The 23,651-nt window shown below is 38.2% G+C and overlaps 1 protein-coding gene across 1 annotated transcript in view; it reads left to right on the plus strand.

Annotated features, from left to right (window-relative positions):
- PCNT (pericentrin) overlaps positions 1 to 23,651 on the plus strand; it is a gene marked incomplete in the record, with an annotated part of 2,997,294 nt that overhangs the window by 1,799,929 nt on the left and 1,173,714 nt on the right. Inside the window, 1 exon segment of the mRNA XM_044060288.1 lies at positions 14,927 to 15,159. Within this exon segment, the coding sequence (XP_043916223.1) occupies positions 14,927 to 15,159 (233 nt within the window).

Here is a 23,651-nt window from a genome sequence, read left to right on the forward strand (position 1 = left end):
TGTAGATGTTTAGATGAGGCCAGAGTATAATATGCTATTAAACTGCGGATAATTAGTAGGTTGTATAAAATATTGCATAATTATAGGAATCAGCCAAAGGAGAATAGAGAAGATTAGGAAGAGAACAGAGAGGCAAATTGCAAAAGAATAATAAAAAGAAAGCGAGGGGTCTCGAGAATGCAGCAAAGTCTAGAAAGTTTAGGATTTTTGCATCAATTGTTTTTCATAAGTATTTTTATATCCCAGGTAGACCTCTGAAGATTTTTGTAAATCGCAAATGTTTTATATTTATATATATATATATATATATATATATATATATATATATATATATATATATATATAGACATTTTTTGGGGGTGTAATGAACTGGAATGTTTTAAAGATTCTTTACAGAGTACTTTGACAGAAATTTTTTGGGGAAGAATAGTAACTAAGAAAGTGATTCTTTTTGGCTGGGTTGTAGGATCTGAGTTTCCTTTACATAGTAAGGTCTTAAGTGTTATTTATTATTTATATATTGAATTTTGATTACTGGGAATGTCCAACTGGGTAGGAGCCTATTTTTAGTGGAGGCCCAGGAATAAAAGCTCCAAAGTATTGCAGAACATTTTAAGAGTAATAATTTTGTGGTCTTTAAAAATAATTAAAAAAAATATAGTTTCAATAATTGTACCAAATTAGACATAATATGAAAACATTGCTTAAGAAAAGATGCAAGCTACATGACAATGATTTACTGGTTAGAGAAATTTTAGTCAAAATGAACTTTATTGTCATTTAGAGCTTTACACATGTAGCCTAAATGAAGTTGTCTAAATCAGCTCAATTCTTGAGATTAGAAAGGAAAGTGAAACAACACATACAAGTAGAGGAATAAACATAAATAACAAATACAGTACTACTCCCAATAAACGCAAGAAAGAGCAGAGACATTTATCAGCACTCGTATACAAAAAAATTACCCTCCCCTGAGTTAAATTAACTACCCTAAAACAAAAGTAAAACAAAACACACTACAGATTAAAATGCCTAAGTTATTTATGTAATATTGCACTTGAGTGCGTTAAATAATACTGACTGTAGGTATAGTAAATAAATATTGCACTTACTCGGAATATATGTAAGTATCTATTGCACAAATAAATAAAAATTGACTTATGTTCCTAGACCCTTGGGACTAATGTCCAAGTTCGGAAGTCTAATCACTGTATGGTATAAACTGTTACTGAATCTTGTAATCCTGCAGCAAATGCTGTGATATCTTCTGCCCAATGCTTAAACAGTCTATGTGCAGGATGTGTGTTGTCCCGTGGCATTTTGGATGCTTTTTGCAGAATAAAGATGTTATATCAGTGGAAGATTAGAACCTGTTACCTTCTCTGCAACCCTTACCACTCTTTGTAGCGCCTTCCTTTCTGTAACTGTGCATCTGCCAAACCACACTGTGAAGTTGCAGATGAGGATGCTCTCTATTGCACCTCTGTAGAAAGTGGAAACAATATGAGGAGGAAGCTTAGCTTTTTACAGCCTTCTTAAACAGTGGATGCATTGGTGTGCTTTCTTGACGAGTTGGCTGGTGTTTCCCAACCACGTGAGATCCTCTGATATATGTACATCCAGGAATAGTGTTCTCTTAACCCTCTCACCATTGATCCTGATCATTCACATCAAGGTTGTTCCCCTTGTTCCACCTCCTGTCTGTACGCCCTTCATCCTCGTTTGTGATGAGCCCCACGACTGTGGTGTCATCAGCAAACTTGATAATATGGTTAGACTTGTGCTTAGCATAGCAGTCATGGGGAATAACAGTGGGCTGAGAACACATCCCTGTGGAACCCCGGTGTTAATCGTGATACACTTCTTTGATGTGCTCTTACCTGAACAAACGCCCTTTGTGGTTTCTCAATCAAGAAGTCCAGGATCCAGTTGCAGAGATGTTTACTGATTCCTGAATGTGCCAATTTTTATATCGACTGCATTGTTACCACCCTATTAAATGCAGAGCTGAAGTTTATGAACAGCATCCTAACATAGTTGTCTTTGCCCCCAGAATGCTCAAGGGAGATGTGTAGTGCTTCTGATGTTCTCCGTGTTTCACTGTTGCAGTCATTACATGTGGGTAATCTGCTGGCAGGTTGCCCTCAGTCGGCCTGAATAACAATGTCTTGGGTCCTGCATCGGTTGCTTTCTCCTCTTCCATGACGTCAGGGGTAAAAAACAGGCAGCCAACGCCATTTTATTCAGTTTTTCTTGCCCCAGATGTCAGGTGCCCTCCCAAATGGGGAGCAAAATATATATATATATATATATATATATATATATATATAAACAAAAATATATGTAAATGCACTTTTAGCAAGATAAACTTTACCTTCATCTAACAGCAAATACACCACAAAGGCTTTAGTATATAGTGAGGGAAAGAAAAGGTATAGAAAAGGGGGATGGCGGGTGGGTAACCCGGACTGCAACAGTGAATACACTCGAACATCTACATTTCTGGTAAGTGTACACAACTGTACTATGTTCTTCGTGTTTCATTGTTGCAGTCATTACATTTGGGTAGAATCCAAAAGCTATGGTTGGGAGGATGGAACTAAACAGCATTAGGAGCGGCTATAAGGCCCTGCAGATCTGCAGTGGCAAAGCCTGCCCTGGATTTGCAGAAGAGAGGCAAATGATAATGCTTTGTGAAGGTATGAACAGAGCTCCAAGTAGCAGCCTCTAGAATGTCTTTGGTTGGAACCCCTCTGAGAAAAGCTGCTGAGGTAGAGGCAGCCCTGGTGGAATGAGACCTGATCCCCTTGGGCACAGGCTTACCATGGTGCAAGTAGCAGAAACAAATGCAGTGGCTTATCCACTTAGAAATAGTCTGCTTTGATATAGCCTTCCCCTCTGACCCTGCAGCAAATGCCACATGTAGTTGCTCAGACTTTCTTGGTTGGTGTGACAGAGCAAGATGCAGAGGACAGGAAGAAATGGAAATAGATGATCCGCTGTGGCGACCCCTAACAGGAACAGACGAAAGAAGATGATGACACTAAGTGTACTTCTAAATTAAGACCCCAGGGTGAAAGTGTCCTATAATTTAAAATGAACTTGCTTTCCAAATCTAACAGCTTCCTAACTACATCACCCCCCCCCCCTCTTTACTAAAGGCTGAGCAAGAACAGAATAGAACAAATCTGACATATTACCTCCATGCACATTCAGAAAGTGTTCAGCAACTGGACAGTTAACAAATGGTTTAGGGTTTTTGAAATGTATTTAAGATGGCTGTAATTTGGATTAATTATCCATTGAAGGCGAACAGCCGAGGTACCAGATCCATGTACTAAAGTTAATGTCTGTTGAATCTCCTCCTTTATGCAAAGAGATAATGTGTGACTTTTTCCAGAGAGAGAACATAGGATTCCTAGATTGACCTATTTGTAAGGATTCAGAAAGGGTAGGCAATGCTCTTGGCTGCTATTTTAAGGTATTCTCTTGGAAGGTCATCAGCTGAAGTAGTGCTTGGTTTGAGTTTGTGTGATTTTATATCGGATGTGGGCAAAGGTTTGAAAGTGAAAGTGGTTGTGATGATATGTGGCTGCTGGACAGGGATAAGATTAGATGTTGGGGAATTCTTGGTTAGTGATGCTATACTATCTGTGAAATGAGTCAAATTGTATTGCGATTTCAAGTGATAAATTATTGGAAGAGGGGTTAGGGTTGAATTGCAAGATTTCTTTAATGGCTGACCAGAATTTTTTAGGGTTGTGTTTACTGTTATTCTGAAAAATTATTATAGCATAGTTTCTCATCTTCATTTATTTGCTTTTGTAGTATGATTGTAAAACATTCTGCAGTTTTCAAGATGTTGCAGTGTTATGTTTTTGCCATTCTTTCCATGCTTTTTCTCTATCCTGCATTAGCATTCTACTCTTTTTACATAGCCAAATTGCATTATTTGTTTTTAGTCTCTTCCTTCTATGAGGTGCAAAGCTATTTAGGATATTCTGGAAAGTTATATTGAATTCATTTGCAGGATCATCTAATGGGAGGAGTTTTAGGAAGTTCCAGTTAATAGATGACATGGTTAGTAGTTAACATTTCTGGGTTAAACTTGAAAAGGTTGCATGTTTTATGGACCTGCTGTTTAAGTGGGTGTGTGATATGTCTGGTAGATCATCACTGATACACCTCCTCGGGTACAATGTCTGACTTCATTTGCTAGGGTCCAATACTAGGATCCACTATAATAGGGAATTTGATTTCTCGCTATAATTTATGGGACTATTAATTAGTTGTGTGAAACCAGATGAATTCACGTTAGATGTAGGGGGATTCGTTTGTCCAAACAATTGATATTTACATCATATAGTAGTACTATTTGTTGTGGAATTATGGTTACCCGGTGTAGGATATCTTACAATAGGGTTGTGTTTTCGCCAGGAGGGATGTAAAGAACAGCAGTACGTATTTGTTTGTAATTGATTGATTTCAGAAAAGTTATAAGTAGCTCTGCTGAAAGTGAATTTTGGTATTGGTTTGTTGCAAGGGGAAGTGTGGTTGTAGCTGGGATATATTAAAGCAATACCACCACCTTTCCTCTTTATATGGTCATAATGGATGATGATATAGATGGGGAAGGGTAATTTCAGAGTCCTTTATGATGGGTTTAAGACAAGTTTCAGTTACAGCGAGAATATCAGGCTTATATTGGGTAATCCAGGTGTGTAGTTAAGCAATTTTAATTCTTATGCTTCTAACATTTATAATAGGAAAAGTTAGATTACCAGGGTTGGGGTTGACCATTGTAGAGTTAGTGTGTGGAAGAGAATTGTCTTGATGTACATTGTGATAGGTGAGGGCAGGATTAGAGTGAATATCTCTTGCAGGAAGGATTTTAGTATTAGTATATTGGGAAATTACTGATGCTTGTTTTTTTTTTTTTGGGGGGGGGGTATTTTTCAGTGTAATTTTGGTTTGACTTTAGTTTAAATTAGTAAATCCATCGATATTTGGAGTAAAGGCGAGGGGCATAATTAAATAGCCTTGGTGTGATGTGTGGAAAGCGTAGGGAGGAATAGGTGGTTGGTACAGAGTTGGAGGTGTGTTGAGAGCTATTTTAGAGTCATGGTATGATAAAAGATGATCCAGTAGCAGGAGAAGACTAGAGGATAAGCTGAGTAGCACCATGGTTAAGTAGAAGGATCTGTATGTTGTAGTTGGCAAGAAGTGGGAGACGTAAGGGCCAATAAGGAAAAAGAAGTCGCTGGGTAGAAGGATGTTTAGTCGTGGTTAAGTCTGAAATCTGATAGAGGGTAGGTAGGTAAGGAGTATTTTTATGAAGGAAGAGTTAGTTGTCCTAGTATCTTCTCTAGAATGTAGGTAAAATAGGAAAAAGTGAGGGTTTGTTTGGGAAAATAGAAGATGCAGTGTAGAATAGATGGGTGTTGTCATGGAGGGGTTTGACTATGACTGTATGTAGAGCAAAGCAACACGAGAGGGAGAAAGGTAGTTGGGAATGGTACTAAAAGATTAAATGTAAGTTGTGAATTAGATAAAAAGAAACAGGAGTGTTTGTATAATAGTAAGGTTGTTTGGTAGGGTTATGTGTGTGTGTGTGTGTGTCAGAAATAGTGTAAAGAGGGGATAGGGGAGCGAAACAGGGTGTAGTAGGTTTCCACCCTCGGGTCAAATTATTACAAAGTAATTAGCAGAGGTACTAAGTAGAACTGATTTTCTTTCATTCCTGAATACAGAAACCTGTTAGCCAGGAATAACTGGCATATACAAAGGAAAGGGCAGTGGCCAGCCTAGTAAGTGGTCCTTAAAGTCCAAGGACATCTCTGTTTGGGGGGGGGGGCTGTTAATTTCTAGCACAGACAGGCACATATTTGACTTGATGAAGTTAATACACAGCAAGGTTCTTCAAGTTAAATTTGCTTATATTTTACAAAGAAAAATTCTCAGTGAAAATGTTTGGGAGTTGTGGCAGAGCTTCATCAGTATTTGGGTCAAACGTAGTGACCCGAGGCAATTGTACAAACAGAAAATTCTCAGTGAAAATTTGGGAGTTGGCCGTTGACAGAGCTTCAACAGTATCTGATTAGAATGTGGTGACCTGAGATTCTGCACTGTGAGGAAGTCGGTGACCGAGTTGTTACTGACAACCAAAGAAAGAGTTACTAGAAAAAGGAAATCAAAATCTAGACCAGCCATAATGAAAGTGTTGAATACTTTGAGGAAGTTAAAGCAACTGTACTGTAGGTTAAGAAGGAACAAATTTCATAGAATTAAATGGAATTTGTGGGAAAAAATATATGCAGAATAATGCTGTGGGAGAGGAGTGAGGCTTCAGGTTAAGGCAAGAATTGAGCAATTTATGTAATGTTGAAATGAATGAAAATTGTTGCAAAGAAAACATGAGTGTATACTGCACAGTGATTATAATGCAGGCTTGTGGTGTTTTCTGTTTGTGTATTCATGTTTTACTTATTGTGTTGGCCTAATCTTCTTCTTCTTTCAGTTTGTTCCCGGTTAGGGGTCGCCACAGCGGATCACCTGTCCGCTCATGATTGGCAGTGGAGTTTTACGGTGTCGAGTTGCCAGCCCGGCGCCCAACCTTCCACAGAAGGCACACACGCACACATTCACACCTAGGGTCAATGTAGAGTGTCCAATCCACCTACAGCATGTCTTCGGGATGTGGGAGGAAACCGGAGCACCCGGAGGAAACCCACGCGACCACAGGGAGGACATGCAGATTCCACATAGAAGGCACCCCAGCCGAGAATCGAACCGGAGAACCTCTTGCTGTGAGGTGACAACACTAACGGCTGCACCACCATGGCCGCCCTCATTGTGTTGGCCTAATAAAATGTTAAAAAAACAATAGTACTTTCATATTATTAGGTTGACTGTTACGGTGCTTTTTTAAAAGTGAACAGCAATGGCACAAAACTCATATTCGTTTTATTTCTAACATGATGTTTTAATGACACTTTGAAACTTCTGTTGGCCTTGTCAGAATGGAGGCAAAAACACAAAAGCAGGAAATGCAGTACAACACTCCTTCAGCTGCACAGTTGTAAGTACCAGCTGTTGTCGGCTTTGTTACATTTGTATATTTCATGTTAACAACCACAGTTTCTTAGGTTTCCAACTTGGTAGTTCCCATAAGTCACCAAGTGTCAGTCCTACTACTGAAACTGAACCAGAACCCGTGGCAGGTCTTGATAGTGGATGCTTTTACTGGTGGATAGGGAGCTTTCTTGTTTTTTGCTGTAGTTTCACATAAGCCACAAGCAGTCGTAATAACTTTTAGGGCCTTGGAAATTTGCTTTGCTGTACAGCCCCTGCTAATTCTTTCAGGCAGACAGTGTGTAATGTGTTCTCAAAACAAGAGCATGATGATTCACATCTGAGTGAGTCATAGATACAGGCAACACTAAGTGTTGTACATAACTTGTGTACTGAACATGCTGACAGATTGTGTCAGCCACTGCTGTAAATGTCTGATTATGTTTTGGATTCAGTAGCTCTGTCTGGATCAGATCATCCAAAAGTCAGTCACTCCAGTGAACTGTTCAGCCCTTGGAAGAATGCTGGTCCCCTCTCTTACATTCAGTGTACATAAGGGAACGTTCATGGTTGGTGCAGTCTCCATCCTATTGCAAAAGAGATTGTTCAGTTTGTGCTACTACAATATACTCCACACTTCAAATAACTGAAACATTCACCAGCCAAAAAGCGTAACTGGCGGCAAAGTTCTACAAATCAGTTTTAATTCTTTCAGTAGTAGTAGTAATCCATTTTAGTGCTTTTGTCCTTAACGTGACGACTTCATAGTAAAATAAAACCATTTCTTCCAACATTTAAACACACAAATAACCAATCAACAACGTAATAAAACCATTATTCAGTTAATAAATCAATTAACACAGCAGCCTGGATTTAAAAGTACAAAATAACATTTAATATTAATGTTGACATTAAAGCCTCGAGGCTGGTCTGCTTGTTAGTTTAAGTTGCCATAAAATTTCCTTTCTTTCCAACAGTTTTTTTTTAAGTCAAAAGCTTCACTGTTAAACAAAAAAATATATATTTTTTAAAAGTAGTACAAACCACACTGTTTGAACAGGCATTTTTCTTGTCATGTGACCTTGTCTTGTAAAAAAATGTTTCTTAATCCTTTTACAGAATTTGTGTTGTCATAGCAACATAAAATGCATCTCAAGATGAGCAAACAGTGATATACACAGTGATATAAACCAAACCTCTAACATTACAGTTAAAATAACTGTTGATCCTAAAAGCATTATTTAAATGTGCAAAGTAAATATTAGGTCCCTCCAAAATAAAACTGTAAGTACTGCAAAACCACATCAGTGCATCCAGTGTTTTTTGTCAATGTATGAACTAGCTCTAAAAGTATTTTCATTTTCCACATGCTGTTTAATAAATTTTATCTTTTGTACACAAACCTAGGAACAGGACCAACAGTGGCGTAAACATCAGGATTACCTGAAAAAAAATTCCAGTTATCATAATGGGAGCAACAATAACAATATTCCAAACTTTCGACCTATCGCCATCCTATCCCCATCTCTAAACTTCTTGAAAAATGTAGTCACCCACAACTTCTACCCTATCGTATAGACAATTACCTACTCACTCCCACACAACATGGATTCAGACCTGGCCACAGCACTACCACTGCTCTCCTCTCATTTCCTGAAACTGTTAACATAGCTCAGGAATCTGGCCATATCGTGTCTACCCTCTTCCTAGACCTCTCAAAAGCCTTCAACACCATCTCTCACATCCTTCTCCTAACTAAGCTCTCCAATCTAAATTTATTCCCCTTCTCTCTCAACTGGTTAACCAGTTACTTCTCTAATAGACAACAAGCAGTAAAATGGAAAAAAGCCACTTCCTCATTCCTCAACACCACCACAGGCATATCACAGGGTTCCATATCAGTTCCCCTTCTATTCAGTATTTTCATAAATGATTTCCACTATTTTCATCTTTAGATAAGTTAAAAAAAAGTCTGTGCTGAGGTTTGTTAATAATTTAAAGATCCCTTTCTCACTGATTCTGGAAAGCTGAAGTAGTAGATTAAAGTGGCAGATTAAAGGTAATGGATCTGTTAAAAACCAGTGCATTCAACCTTTTAATGTGAAATAAACACTGTAAGTTTAGCTTCCTGCAAAAGTCTTAAATTGACAAGAGTATGGGAAATGTTTGCTCGCCTACTCAGAATAAAAGAAAGTCCTTTTTTAAGTAAATTAATCTGTATATCATTAAAGCTTTCTTTAGTTAAATTAAGAATGTTATCTGCAATGCACACATAACGCAAAGTCAAAGCATCATTAACAGGTGAAACTGCTTGCACCACCTATATTGTCTCCCCATCCCTTGTTGGGAGCAACTGCCCCTTGCAAAAGGCAGATGCTGGCTGCATTGAACTACCTTCGGAGACTGAAAACCAGAGTTAGTCTGGTTGTCAGTCATTTCCAGAACCCCTGAGGAGATTGGCAGTAAAAAAAAACTTTCACCAGCAGGAGCTGACTGAGAATTTCCACTAACAGTGCTGGAGACATTAGCAAAAAAAGCAGTATCCTCATGGTGAATCGGCACACAATTCTGAAAACGAGAAATAGGAAGAGGAAAAGTAGAGCCCTCCCTATAAGCCAGTTGGTCTTTATTTTCTTTTTCCCACTCTTCACATTGGTAAGGGCTCCTCAGTGTAAATTCATAAGAAGGGTATGTAGTTCCCAGTCTCACATGATGGCATGTAAATGCTTGGAAATAAGTTGATCCAAATGCCTTAATTTAGAGTTGAGCTGTTGAGTCCTAATTTGTTTTCCATCAACATGTGAAAAACTCCCAACTCCATCCTTTTTAAAAAATCAACAGATTCCACATAAAATGAATCATTAACATCAAGACCATTGGGGAATTTAAAAATTCAAAAGTGCATCCCGCAGGAGAGTGTCTGCTGTTTCCAGTTGTTGCTTCAGAAGCATCTCCAGTGAAAAACTCCCAACTCCATCCTTTTTAAAAAAATCAACAGATTCCACATAAAATGAATCATTAACATCAAGACCATTGGGGAATTTAAAAATTCAAAAGTGCATCCCGCAGGAGAGTGTCTGCTGTTTCCAGTTGTTGCTTCAGAAGCATCTCCAGTGAAAAACTCCCAACTCCATCCTTTTTAAAAAAATCAACAGATTCCACATAAAATGAATCATTAACATCAAGACCATTGGGGAATTTAAAAATTCAAAAGTGCATCCTGCAGGAGAGTGTCTGCTGTTTCCAGTTGTTGCTTCAGAAGCATCTCCAGTGTAGACACCTTTACCATGATCATGTTCTCCCCATTTTGCATCTTTGTGGAATATTATTATTCAAACTAAAGTTGGGGGGAATCAGATTTCCTTTGGTATAACTGTACTTCATGACTTTGCCTTCTGTTTTTGGATCTTTTGGCTGCTCTCCTGCTCCTTCCATTATGGTGGGTTTACTGCATTGCTCTCATCCTAGTCATTGACCCATGAAGTTCCGTATTATTAAATATAATAGATGGTTTATTATTTCTAATATAGTTTTATCTATTATATGTAATAACAGATACAGTCTTAAAGAGGTGACCCTTCTTGTTTAGTCCCTAATACTACCATCCTTTTGTTTCCTTAAGCATGGATAGTCTCTATGCTCAACTCTGGCTATTTTGAGTTCTTTTTATATCGGGCAAGTAGAGTTAGCCATGTAAGTGCCAGCAGACACTCTTCTATGGGAAGCACTTTGACAGCTGCAGCTTCCAAAAGCCAGATGCCCCATGATGACAAACAAATGCATTTACCAATCCACCTAAAAATGGTTTGATGTACTTCCATGATTTAGTACATATTTACAGGTTTAGGGTCTGGGCACACTTATGTAATCTGCAAATGACATCATGGCATGTTGCAGTACGGGGCTCATGGACTTCTTGAGTGCAGGAGCTTCTAAGAAAGAGGTTGTCCTATTATATTTGATAAAGCTAATGAATCCGTTATTTGATCCATGAAGTAAGATCCCTTTGTATATCAGTAGATATGGTAAGAACACTTCTATTTTCTTGAAGCTACAGTAATTGCTTATTTGGAAGTACCCCCTGATAAATGACTTTTTAATGTATATCCTTTAGCAGATAGTGTTTTTTTTCTGACATGTTGTCCCAGAAGACATCTATCTTTAGTTTTCACACATTTATTCATAAACTGGTTTTAATCCAAAGACTTCATTGCATACTTCAAAATTGTCTTTTACCTTGTTTGGTAGTATTTGACATGGCAGCTCTCTTTTTTCATCATTGAAGTCACTGTTTTGGTGATCATGTTTGGTTTGTTTGAGAGGCAGGCTTCCAGTTTTAATGCACACAATTGTATGGCATCTTTTAGTATTCTTGTGCATTTTATAATGTGTGTTAAAAACACACTAATGTTTAAAATTTGCTTTTTGACTTTCATCTTTGTTTTGTGTTGCATGTTCTACTGTTTTTATGAAATGGTTTGTGGTGGTTGTTTGTCTTTCAGCTTTTCCCGGTTAGGGGTCACCACAGCGGAACTCCGGTCTGCTAATGATTGGCAGTAGATTTTTCATGAACGCCGAGGTGCCAGTTCGACATTCAACCTTCAACGAAGGCACGCCCATTTACGCATGTCTTTCGAACGCCCACCCAACCGCGGGGAGGACATGCAGACTCCACACAGAAGACACTCCCCACACTCCAGCCGAGAATCGAACGGGAGAACCTCTTGCTGTGAAGCAACATCACTACCGCTGCACCACTGCGGCTACATGAAAGAAATGGTTTGTGGTAATTTGCTATAATCAGATATGGTAACTGCAAGACAGTTAAGTCTTGGAGAGATTTCTTTCCAGTGTCCTCATTCATGATGTTCCCAATTACTGTTAATGTTCTGAACATGGAAGCAATTCTCATTAAATCTGGATCTTTAGAAAAGGGAAGGAACAAATTACATAGAAATAAATGGAAATTGTGGGAGCGATACCTGCAGAATAATTTTCAGGAATTAAGCAATATAATTATTATCAGTCTAATATTACATAAAAAGAAAGAAAATGTAATGTAGGTAAATATAAAAAAGTAACATGGTTTGTTTTCTTTTTATTTAGGTACGTTTACCTATGTCTTAAGTGACAATTTGATAAACTTGTTTTAAAAGAAATGGTTACTCGGTGTGGATTTTGCCTTTTGTTAAGCTTCAAATGTGTCATCAGATAAGCACTACTGCAGTGAGCTATCTGCTTTATAAATATTGATACTCAGTTCAGTAATAACTGAGGCAGTTGTTTTTCTGCCCTTCAACAGTTTCTTTACAGGAACTGTCCATTCCCTAGCTGACCAACTTAACCCAACATTCCCCTAACTCACTTGATTCCAGTCCCACTACCCAGCATTCCTTCTGCTTCCAACCAGTCACCACATCTTTTATTTGTACACTAATCAAAAAATTAAAACCCACAACACTAGCTACTGATCTTCTCTCTGCTGATTATCTGCGGAAAGCAGCAGATGCTATTGCATATCCCATCTCCATCCTCATCAATCGCACCATATCAGAAGGCACAGTCCCGTCCATTTGGAAAATATCTCATGTTATACCCCTTCATAAAGGTGGTAGTTCTACTGAACTGTCTAACTTCAGACCGATAGCCATCCTGTCGCCAATAGCTAAAATTATGGAAAAGTGCATCCATAAACAGTTACTTCACTATCTAATCCAAAACATGATATTGGCCAACTCGCAGCATGGCTTTAGGCCACACCATAGCACCACCTCAGCCCTTCTCTCAATTTCCAGTGCTATTAATCATAACAGAAACAGTAATAAATTATCCTCAGCTCTTTTCTTGGATCTCTCAAAGGCTTTTGACATGGTTAACCACCAACTTCTCATCTATACCCTGAAAACAATTTCCTTAGACATCCACTCCCTCCACTGGTTCCAGTCATATTTGAATGACAGACAGCAAGCTGTTCTTTGGCAGAATAAATTATCCAGCCTCCTACCTAACACCTTGGGTGTCCCCCAAGGGTCCATTCTAGGCCCCATTTTGCTCTCCATTTTCATCAACGATTTGCACTCTGTCATCCCTAAAGCAATTTGCATTCAGCATGCAGATGACTCTACCTTGATCTGCTCTGCCTCCTCCCAGACAGAACTTCAAGCATTAACTCAGGATATCTTTAACAGAACTGAAACTTGTCTTTCTAATTGTCGACTGGTTATAATCCCCAACAAAACTACTACTTTTTCCCTCCAGCCATAAGTCCAAAGAATTATCCTTCTCCATTATTTCTAACAATAAGGACGTGATCTCCCCAGATGTCTGTACAAAGCTCCTAGGTGTTACCATAGATAACAATCTTAAGTTTGATATGCACATAAGTAAAACTATTAAAACCATTAATAAAAACTTGGTTCCCTATATAGGATTAAACCATTCCTTACCACAACTGCCAGAACTACCATTGCCTGCTCTCATCTACTCTCTACCCTTTTCTATGCCCCCCCCTCTACTTATCAACCTAAACAAAACTGATCTTAACAAACTCTCCAGCTGCTACAATCACATTGCCAGATTTGCTACTGGCCTACCCTGTAGAACTCACCATTGTATAAACCTAAATAATCTAGGCTGGCTAGAACTACCCAGGTTAATTCAGTAAAACCAACTTATAGTAACCCGTGAGATACTTTACCATCCTGATAATACACCTGCTCTTAGGCACATTATCTACCCCTACTGTAACCCCAGACCTTTCTGCTCATCCAATAGACTTTGTAGTGCAAACTGTCAAAGCCAACAATTCGGACGGATATTCTCTGTTTGCCAGTTCTGCAGTTAAAACTTGGAACTCCCTACCTGCTAACATTACTTTAGAGGCATCCCTACCTCTATTCAAGGAAAGTCTTAAGCAGTATTTCAGGTCTCACTGGCTTTGTCCTTGCTCCAAGCCTGACTAATAATTTAGTTATATTTGTGTTCTATTTATTTCACTACCTGTAATATATTGTATTGTAAGTTACCAGTTAATCTCTCAAGTTGGGTGATTGTTTAATATACTTGTTTATTATAGAGTCTGTTAATGTTCTTAAGTTGTACTATGTATGTTTTCTTTTGTATCTACCTCTGGAGCTTTTTTCCCCGGGTCTCCGCCGAAAATGGTCATGTATCCAGTCGGACCAACCCTGGCAACAAATGTAAAATAAAATAAATAAATAAAATACATTTTTGTCTTCTTTGACTGTTATAGAAACTTTAAATGGGTGGTTATGGTATAGTACAGTGGGGAATGTGTCTAAACCTCATATAACATTTTGATATTTTCTCATTTTCTTGATATATTTGGAGAGCTGTTCATATCTTTCTTGGAAGTGTACATAAATGCCTGCATATGCTTCTAGTGTCAGTAATTTTCCTGTTCCTGTCATTGCTCAACATTTATCAAGGTGGCTTGGTTGAGAACCGTTTTTCCATTTCTTTCCATGGCATTTTTATATTAATTTTATTTTTTGTGGTGAATCTTAATCTTCTGCATTACCCTAACTCCTTTTGAGTTCTGTTTGTACTTATAACTGCCTGACTACTCATGGCACACTGCTTTTTTTGAATGAGTTATTAGTGCATCTTTTTTTTCCTGAATAAACTGCATTAAAACAGTAATTGCTGTTCAAAGTAAATTGTTACCTCTGCTGACCTTGAAATACATCTACTTTTTTAACATTGTAAATTGAGTAGTTTTGTGTTATTCTGCTAAAGAAATTATATGTAGTGGTGTTTCTGCTTATTGCATATAATACCAGTAGTTAAATGCTTTCCCTGGTCTGAACCTGTGGATCTTTTTCACTGACTTCAGGTTTGTTAAAAGAGGTAGAACAATTAGCTCAAGAGAAGCTGGAGCTGCAATGCCAGGGTGAGAAAGATCGATCAAGCCTTCTTTCTCAACTTAAAGTTCTGGAAGTGGAGTTGGAAGAGCATGTTAGCAAGAACCAGCAGCTGGAGAATGAATGGAGAACTGAAAGCACTGATCTTAAGCAGCAAATCCAAGCAATGGAGAAACAGCTGCGCAATCAGCGTCAATTTATTGAGGTAGGAAATCATTGTGTGCATCACAGTTCAAGTTCGGAAGGAAACTGGTTTTAGTTGTGTAATACAATAATTGTTTGATTAAACCAAAGTAAAACTCAGACCAAAACCAGCACCAGTAGATAAAAATCCAATAAAAAACAAAAAATCACCGGTTAGACAGCCAAAGTACTCTTTAATATAAACAGCATACAAGTCCACAGTTTAGTGCTTTCGTCTTAACCAGTTCTGAAGAAGTTTGGTTAAGGGGAAAACCTCTAAACTGTGGAGTTGTATGCTGTTTATATTAAAGAGTACTTTGGCTTTGGCTGTCTAATCCTTACTTCCTAGATGAGTCGATGTCCTCTTTTTGTAATTTTTTTCATTAGAATCCATATCACCTGTGTCATTTCTGCCACCCACATCCATAAACTGTATCTTCTGCATTTTTGTCACTTGTCTTGTTCATCCTTTTGACATTTCCAAATGCAATAGCTTCCTTTTTTTGAGAAAATACCCTGTCTCAAGTTTTCTTTCCATTTTTGCTTGTTTTAAAATTTTGCTTGTTTTAAATTCTCAGTTAAGACTTGGTACTTACAAATCTGTTTGACACTGTATGTACTATTGATACAAAACATAGATGATTTTATAGTATTCTATCTATCTTGCATTTAGTAGAGTGTCTGTTGGTTTGCATTTACAGGGTTGCAGTTAAACCTTAATTGCATTTTCATATGTTATAGGTCAGTACTCTTCTATTGGTACAGAGTGCCATTAGTAACCTATCTCCAATGTCCTAAATTATAGGTACCCATTGACATGAGTAATTTATGCTTAATTTTGACCCCTTTCAATGAGGACTTGAAGATCCTGACCCAAAGGTTATTTGATTGCCTATCTATTCGTCCAGATTGTGCTTAAGGAAGGCCAGGGAACTGCTTTGATTTACATCCAAAGGAAGTGTATTCCATAAAAGAGGGATTCTCTGGGTTATATATTTGTCTCACCAGCAGGTCTTGTTTATGTTTGGTAGAAGTTAAGATCTCTTCAGCAGGTGTTGTGGACATTATTACTTTTGCAGGTATCCAGGAGGTTGCATAGGACTGGATCCTTCAGGGTTCTTTAGGGGGTCTGTATTAGATCAGCGAACGCTGATTGATCGACCTTATGTAAGAGAAAGCTTACAATCTCGAACTGTCAGATCAGCGATTTTTTCCCTAGGGAAAAAAATCTCTGATCCAAAACACATACACACAACACAAGCACACCAAACAAACAGAAATCCACACATACACCTAAAATCTGACATCTAACCCTACACTAAATTATGCTCACACCACTAACTATCCACTTACCTTAACCCAAACCTTAACCCTAAGGTCCGTTACTATCGCACACTCACCTCACCTGCTTCCTAACTCACCTAAACCCGCCCTAACCTTCACGTCCACACAATCACACACATACCTAACCCGAGCCGTAATCCTAACTCACCTAACCCACCCTAACACTCTCATCCACACAATCGCACACTTACCTGAATCTGACCCGTAACTTTCCACCACAGCACTGAAAATACTGAAGCAACAGAAACGGACAACCAAATTCTTTCCCTAGGAAAAAATGTGAGTTTCTGTTGCTTCGATGTTTTTAACTTTCGCTAAAATAAGGTCGATCAATCAGCGTTCACTTGTTTAAGCGTTCACTGATCTAATATAGACCCTCTTTAGGCTAGACAGAAATCACTTCTTAAAGTCTGTAGGAAACCGAAAAGGTAAAGAGCTGTTTTAACTCATTCCAGCCTAGTGACACCTCCAGGTGTCTCTACAGTTGCATCCTAGTGACACCTGCAGCTGTCAGTAATGCATATTCATATTTGGATCAATAATTCCAAAACCACTCTGCATATAAAGTATTTTGTCTTTAAACTTGCACAGTGACAGCAAACTGTATTGATTCTTTCTAGTACAGGTAAAGAGATCTTAATTGTTTGATTTATTTATTTTATTTTAACATTTGTTGACCGGGAAAGTCCGACTAGGACAAAGCCTATTTTCAGAGGAGGCTTGGGAAGAAACGCTCTGGATGCATGTCTTTAGAATGTGGGAGGAAACCAGAGTACCCGGAGGAAACCCACACAAATGCAGGGAGAACATGCAAACTCCACGCAGAAGGCACCCCAGCCAAGAATCGAACCAGCGAATGTCTTGCTGTGAGGCAACCGCGTTAACCACTGTGCCTCCCCATATGCCCAATATGTTATTCATATAATAATCATCATCTTGTAATAAATTTCATGTTCTAAATATTTCAGCAGCCAGCTAGCACAGACAGAATTGCTTAGCCTCGTATGAAAGCTCTCAGCTGGATGAACAAAATGCTGCAAGAGTACGTGTGCACCATTCGTGGTTGCTGAGATAAGTTGTTTACAAAATATTACAAACGTATTTACTGTGTCCTTTATGACTTATAAAATTCAGTTCAAGACCTAGAGCCTAAGGAATACTTTCACTATAAAATAGTTTGTGCTGAAGAGTTTGCCATTTATAATTCTTTAGTAACCCCTATGTTTCCAGAGATATGAACATTTGTTTGAAAGGTGAGGGCATAATTTGATTGTATCAAAAAGTTAGGCTACGCCCCTTGGAAGTTACAGTGTATATTTCCAGAGCTGTATTGAAGGGAATGAGTTAAGGTACTCTGGATAATTTACAGAAGACATGCCCTTGATTGTCTTAGCAAGAAATGCTACTGTCTGTTATGCTGGTCATATGTTTAGATGGGTACATACCAAAGGTGCCATAATAGTCTTATTATGACCCTGATCAGGTAGTAGTAGAAAAGTATTATAGCTTCTTTAGATCTGTAATAAATAGCCCTTTTGATTAGTTTGGCAAGATAAAAGGATTTCCATACAAAATTGGATAAGTGGAGTGCCCAGGTTCCTAATGGCTGAGTCAGCTTTCAAAGGATGTCATGTATGTTGTACATTCATGAGTGCCAAGTTTTGCTAAATGACATAGTGCTGCATTGTTTGGCATTTAGTTTTAGTCTGTTGTGCTGGGACTAACTGGTGTGTGTTAGTCCCCTTTAAAAATTTGGAAGTTAGATGTCAAGTTAATGACAGCTCCAAGTTTGCGGTCATCTGCAAACTGTCATCTGTAGACCTTTGTTGTTAGCCTTGACATAAAGTAAATATCAAGAAGTGATCCTGGGACTGATTCATGGAGGGACACCACTGCTGGTAACTACTTTTTTAGAAGATAGTGTGCCTCCTACACTGGTTTCTATCAGTTAGCCAGTTTACTGCCCATTGGGTAACACAGAGGTTTGCATTTAGTTTGATTAGCTTATTTATGATGTCAGAATGTGGGATATCATCAGTGGCTTTGGCAGTACAATCCAATTTTTCCAAGTCTAATTCAGCAGTGACATGTTCATAGAAGCCCACCAGGTTCAGCAACCAGGATTGGCTTTTTAAAAAACCTAAGCTGCCTTTGGTCCCAGGCTTATAGACCACCCTGTGTCCCTCTTAATAAGTTAAATAACAATGCTTTCTGTTGCTTTGAAAAACGTAAGAATATAAATAAAAATAAAGTGTTCTGTTTTACATTTATTGACTGGGGAAGTCCAATTAGTCACAAAGGCCCTTTTTCAGCAGAGGCCTGGGAAAAAACATTTCAGTGCATGCAGTGCAAACAAAATCTTTTTAAGTATTATAATATCGACAATGTCTGGCAGAAAACAATCACAATACATTTTACAATGGCTTTTTATACTAATTCTGCCCTATACAAATATAGTTAAATAACTATGGAGATAGATAGATAGATAGATAGATAGATAGATAATCTAATTTAAAAAAATAGGTTGTGAAAAAGGTGCAACTGGAAGCCACTTAAGACTTTACCCTTAGATGCAGTAGTTGAACATTTTAATAATGCTTTCCTCAGTGTACTCAACGGTATGGCACTCCCTAGAACAGTTTGTGTCAAAGCAAATACTGTCTTATGGCTTACTACTGAAACAGAAGCCTTCCTTAAGCAAAGGGACAAGGGTTGGATCTCCTGGCATCCTAGCAAAACTCAACCTGATCATATAACTTACCAACAACTCCGGAACAAAGTAAAACACCAAATCAAGCTAGACAAAAAGAACTATTACACTAACATGCAAATTAAGTATCAAAATAAGCCATAAAAATTCTGAGGTACTGTCAAAACAATACTCAATCCCAGGAAAAACCACAACCCCTCCCCCTCCTTACTAAATAATTCTGAAACCACTGCTGAACAGTTTAACAGATACTTTACAAAAAGCATTCTTGCACTAACCAGAGATAACCCAAATAACGTACAAACTACTAACAATCTAAATAACAATAATACTTTCTTCTCATTTCAACCCATCCTCGCCAAAACTGTAGAAAACCTCCTAAAAAAAAGTTAAACCAACTACAACTGCAACTGATACCTTATCAGCAGAGTTCCTAAAAATTGCAGCTGAGGTTATATCTTCTCCCATATCAATACTGATTAAGCGTTCAGTTTCTAAAAACTAAGTCCCTAGCATCTCGAAAATTTCTTATATTATCCTCCTACGTAAAGGTGGTAAATAACTGAACTAATTATCACCCCATAGATATCCTATCCCCACTTTCAAAACTCCTGGAGAAATGTATATATTCCCAATTTATGAGATATATCACATCCAGTAACTTACTTGCCATCTCCCAACATGGATTTAGACCGTCTCTTAGTACAATTAGCTTTACCAACCCCATAAACCATTACAAGAGTGAGGGAAACAGTCTCACCAGTTTTCTTGGGTATGTCTAAAGCCTTTGACACAGCTTCCCACAACAAACTTCTAACAGCTCTCAGACCTAAAAATACACTGTTCATGTGTCTCATGGTTCCATACTTAACATGTCGTCAGCAGGCAGTTGAGTGGCAATATGACTTCTCCACACTTCTCCCCATTACCCTTGGGGTCCCACAGGGATGCATACTTGGCCCTCTCCTCTTCAGTATTTTCACTAATAACCTCAACTCAGCCACATCACTTGTCACCATTATCCAATATGCAGATGATTCAATATTGATATGTGCAGCCCCTACCATGCATCAACTTCATGACAAAACACAGCAGGCCTTTACAGAAACTGAATCATGGCTGGCTAACTCTCAACTTATTCTTAACCCCCAAAAAACAAAACTTATAATCTTTCCACCTACCAGACCACTAGATTACCCCCATAGTTCTACATCACAGCTAATAACAACACAATAATTACACCTGAGCCATCCACCAAACTACTAGGAGTCATTGTAGATGGTAATTAAGATTTGACTTGCATATATCACAAACAATTAAAGTCCACAAAAAATGGGCACCCTTTACAGAAACCAAACATTTTACAGACTCCTCAAGAGCTGCCATTGCCAGCAACAATTGTACGCTTCACCCTCCTCATCAACCTCAACAAAAACTATTTAGCTAAATTGAATATATGCTATAACAAAATAGCTAAATTTTCTTCTAGATCATTACACAGGTGACATCATTGTCTAGTCCTCAAAAAACTCTCCTGGCTTGAACTACCTTAGCTTCTTGTATACAACCAATTAGTCATGGCCCACAATTTCTCTGTAACCCTGAAAAAGTGCAGGTCTCCAAAGCTTACTGCAACCTTACTCTAACACTCAAAACACTATGATCATCAAATAAATCTTTACTATAAGTCACTAAAACTAATAACACTGCAAAAGGCTCTTATACTCTTCCTATATCTCAAAAACCTGGACCCCCCCCCCATAATATTAGAACCACTGACCACATACAATTTAAAAAAACTACTCAAAAATTATCTAACCGACACTTGGCTCTGCTTATGCAGCACCCCTGGTTGATCTCCTGTTATCATAAGTACACTCTCCATTAATTATTCAGCCTGTCTCTTGGACAGTGATCTTATTTGTGTTATGATTTTTCTTTTTATTCTTGAATGTGTGATAAATCTAGAATTATTTCCCTTTACAAATGTAAATTAATGCTCATACGTTGTATGTTAATAATATCATTATTAAGTTCCATATCTGATGCATCTGCTGTTAGACTTGCTGTATCTACTGTAACTTATGTTGTAGCTGTTTTGTGTCATGCTGTATTTACTGTTACTAATGTTGTATGTACTGTCACTTTTTGTGGAGATTTTGTCCCCGGGCCTCCTCTGAAAATGGGCTGTGCCCAGTCGGACTTTCCCACTAATCAAATGTAACATAAATAAACTTATATTACTATTTGTTAAAGTTTGTTAGCAGTGCACTGCAATGAGTAAATTCATTTATATATGCATGGGTAGAAAGTTTCAGTTTTAATGAAAAGGAAACAAACCCTGTTATGTTTTTGAAATATTAAGGACAGCAAAAACTGGACTGGGTTCAGATATTCCAGTAACTTTTTTTTTTTTTTTTGAGACTTGTCAATGTCTAAATACAAGTTGAATCATTCAGTTAGGACTCTGCTGTACTGCAAAAGTGCATCAGAAGCTGTCTCGTATTCAAAGCTGTTGTAACAAGTTTCTTGAGATAAGGCATTTAAATGCAGAAATCAACTCTCCAAAATAGTGACAAATCAGTGCACTGTTAAGTTAGTAGACGGAACAGGTCAGCAGCAAGTCCAGATTCAGCAGCTCAGTGGAACAAGGAAATTTTATATAAGATGTCAATGAAGGCCAATAACAGGTCTTTAAATGGTAAAATACTCCAGCAGTATTGAAGCATGCTGTGGGTTGTAGCACTAGTTGGTTCAAAACTTGCAGATGAATGAGATTAATCTGCAGGTGGAATTCAGTCAGATGCCCCTGTGGGGCTTGAAGTTATTTTTGAAGCTGAGACTGTAAGCAGAAATCGTGATAAAAGAAAGTATAACCTTTGACGATTTCTTTTCCTTTTAACTGATGATGTGAATGTTTAGCTGTCTAATTACCTGTCCAAATGTCCTTCCCTGATCTTGCTAATGACATGGTACTGTCCCACAAGAGAACTCTGCTCTGAAGACAAATACCTTGCCAACCACGCTAAAGCCATAAAGCACATGGTGAAGCCTTGTACTTGTGCCATGTGGCCAAAGTATGGAACCAGTTTCCATCCGCCCTCAGCCTCAAACTCAAAATAGTTTTGAGCCAGCTTCATACTCATCTTAGCTCTAAGGTCTGCTTCTGCTCTTCATCTCCTGGATAATTATTTCTTCCTTGCACTACCGTCTCTTGAACCACAGAGTTTTTCTCCTCTCATTAGTAACAAAAGGATTTTGCTCTTTTCATAACTGTTGATGTGAATCCTTAACTTCTCCTTTTCTGTAATCTTCATCATTCAGATTAGTATTGAAATCCTGCTTCACCCACTTTTGCACTCAAGTCTTCTAGACTGAATTGTGGATCTCAAACAATATTTAGATTTTTTTCTCTCTTCTTGTACTTCTCTTCTCACTCTTCTACAACTGTGTATGTGAACTACCTCCTCTACTGCAGTCCTCCTTTTTATTTTCCTTTGACCACTTATACTTTCCGTATTCACCTAGACACCTAGTCAGTGTTGAGTCAAATATGTGTACTCTTTAAATGTTTTTATCTCACTAAACTTTTTTTTGGAGCTTTTCTTCCAGGCCCCTGCTGAAAATGGGTCTTGCATGATGCATTCAGAGCTTCCTGATAACCAATGCAAATAATTTCTTCAGCTCTATAGAGGTATTTATACTCTTAGGGAAAGAGAACTACTGATAAGAAGCCTTATTTGTGAAAAAGAGCTTGGTATGAGCAGAGAGTAATACCCCCATCCCCTGTTCCACTATCCATACAGTCTTATAATACTTTCCAGGTCTCCTTTAACAAGGCCTGGCCTTCTGTTAAAGTACAACTTTCAGCCATTTGAACCTGCATTCCAGTGGGACCTCTTATTCCTTCCAGGAAAGCTATTAAACAATTCCCAGAAAAGGACCATCCATCTCCAGACATTGCTGTATCCCTCACTGGGGATCAAGACTATGTAATCAAGGAACATGTGACAACCATATCTATTTCTATGCCAGCATACGTACACATTTCTTTAAATCCTGCAATAATTTCCTAAAAGGATTCTCAAGCCACTTTCATGTCAAAACTTCCAGTCTTGAGATTTAGGTTCACAGTTATGTACTAGGCTAATAACCACCAGGTCCTTTGTAATCATAGGTGTGCAATCCAACCCAGATGTATCTGTAAGTATCATGGGTGTTTATTAGGAGAGGGTATGTTAGGAAGTTTCTAGAGGTTATGCTGGAGGGACTATGTTAATTTAGGCATTGCTGTCTGTGTCTGCCTATCAGAGACATGGAGGCCAGGCCCAGGGTGAATTTCTGATTTCCATCCATTGGTCAAAGATGCGCTTAAATAGGGTTAGGAATAAATTCTGCTTCACTTGGATAGGTGAAGACTGTTCCAGAATCCCCTGAGACACATCTGTTCCACCAACATG

This window comes from Protopterus annectens, chromosome 2.part0 (assembly GCF_019279795.1).
Source record: "Protopterus annectens isolate FY-2018-M chromosome 2.part0, PAN1.0, whole genome shotgun sequence".
Classification (NCBI taxonomy): Eukaryota; Metazoa; Chordata; order Ceratodontiformes; family Protopteridae; genus Protopterus; species Protopterus annectens.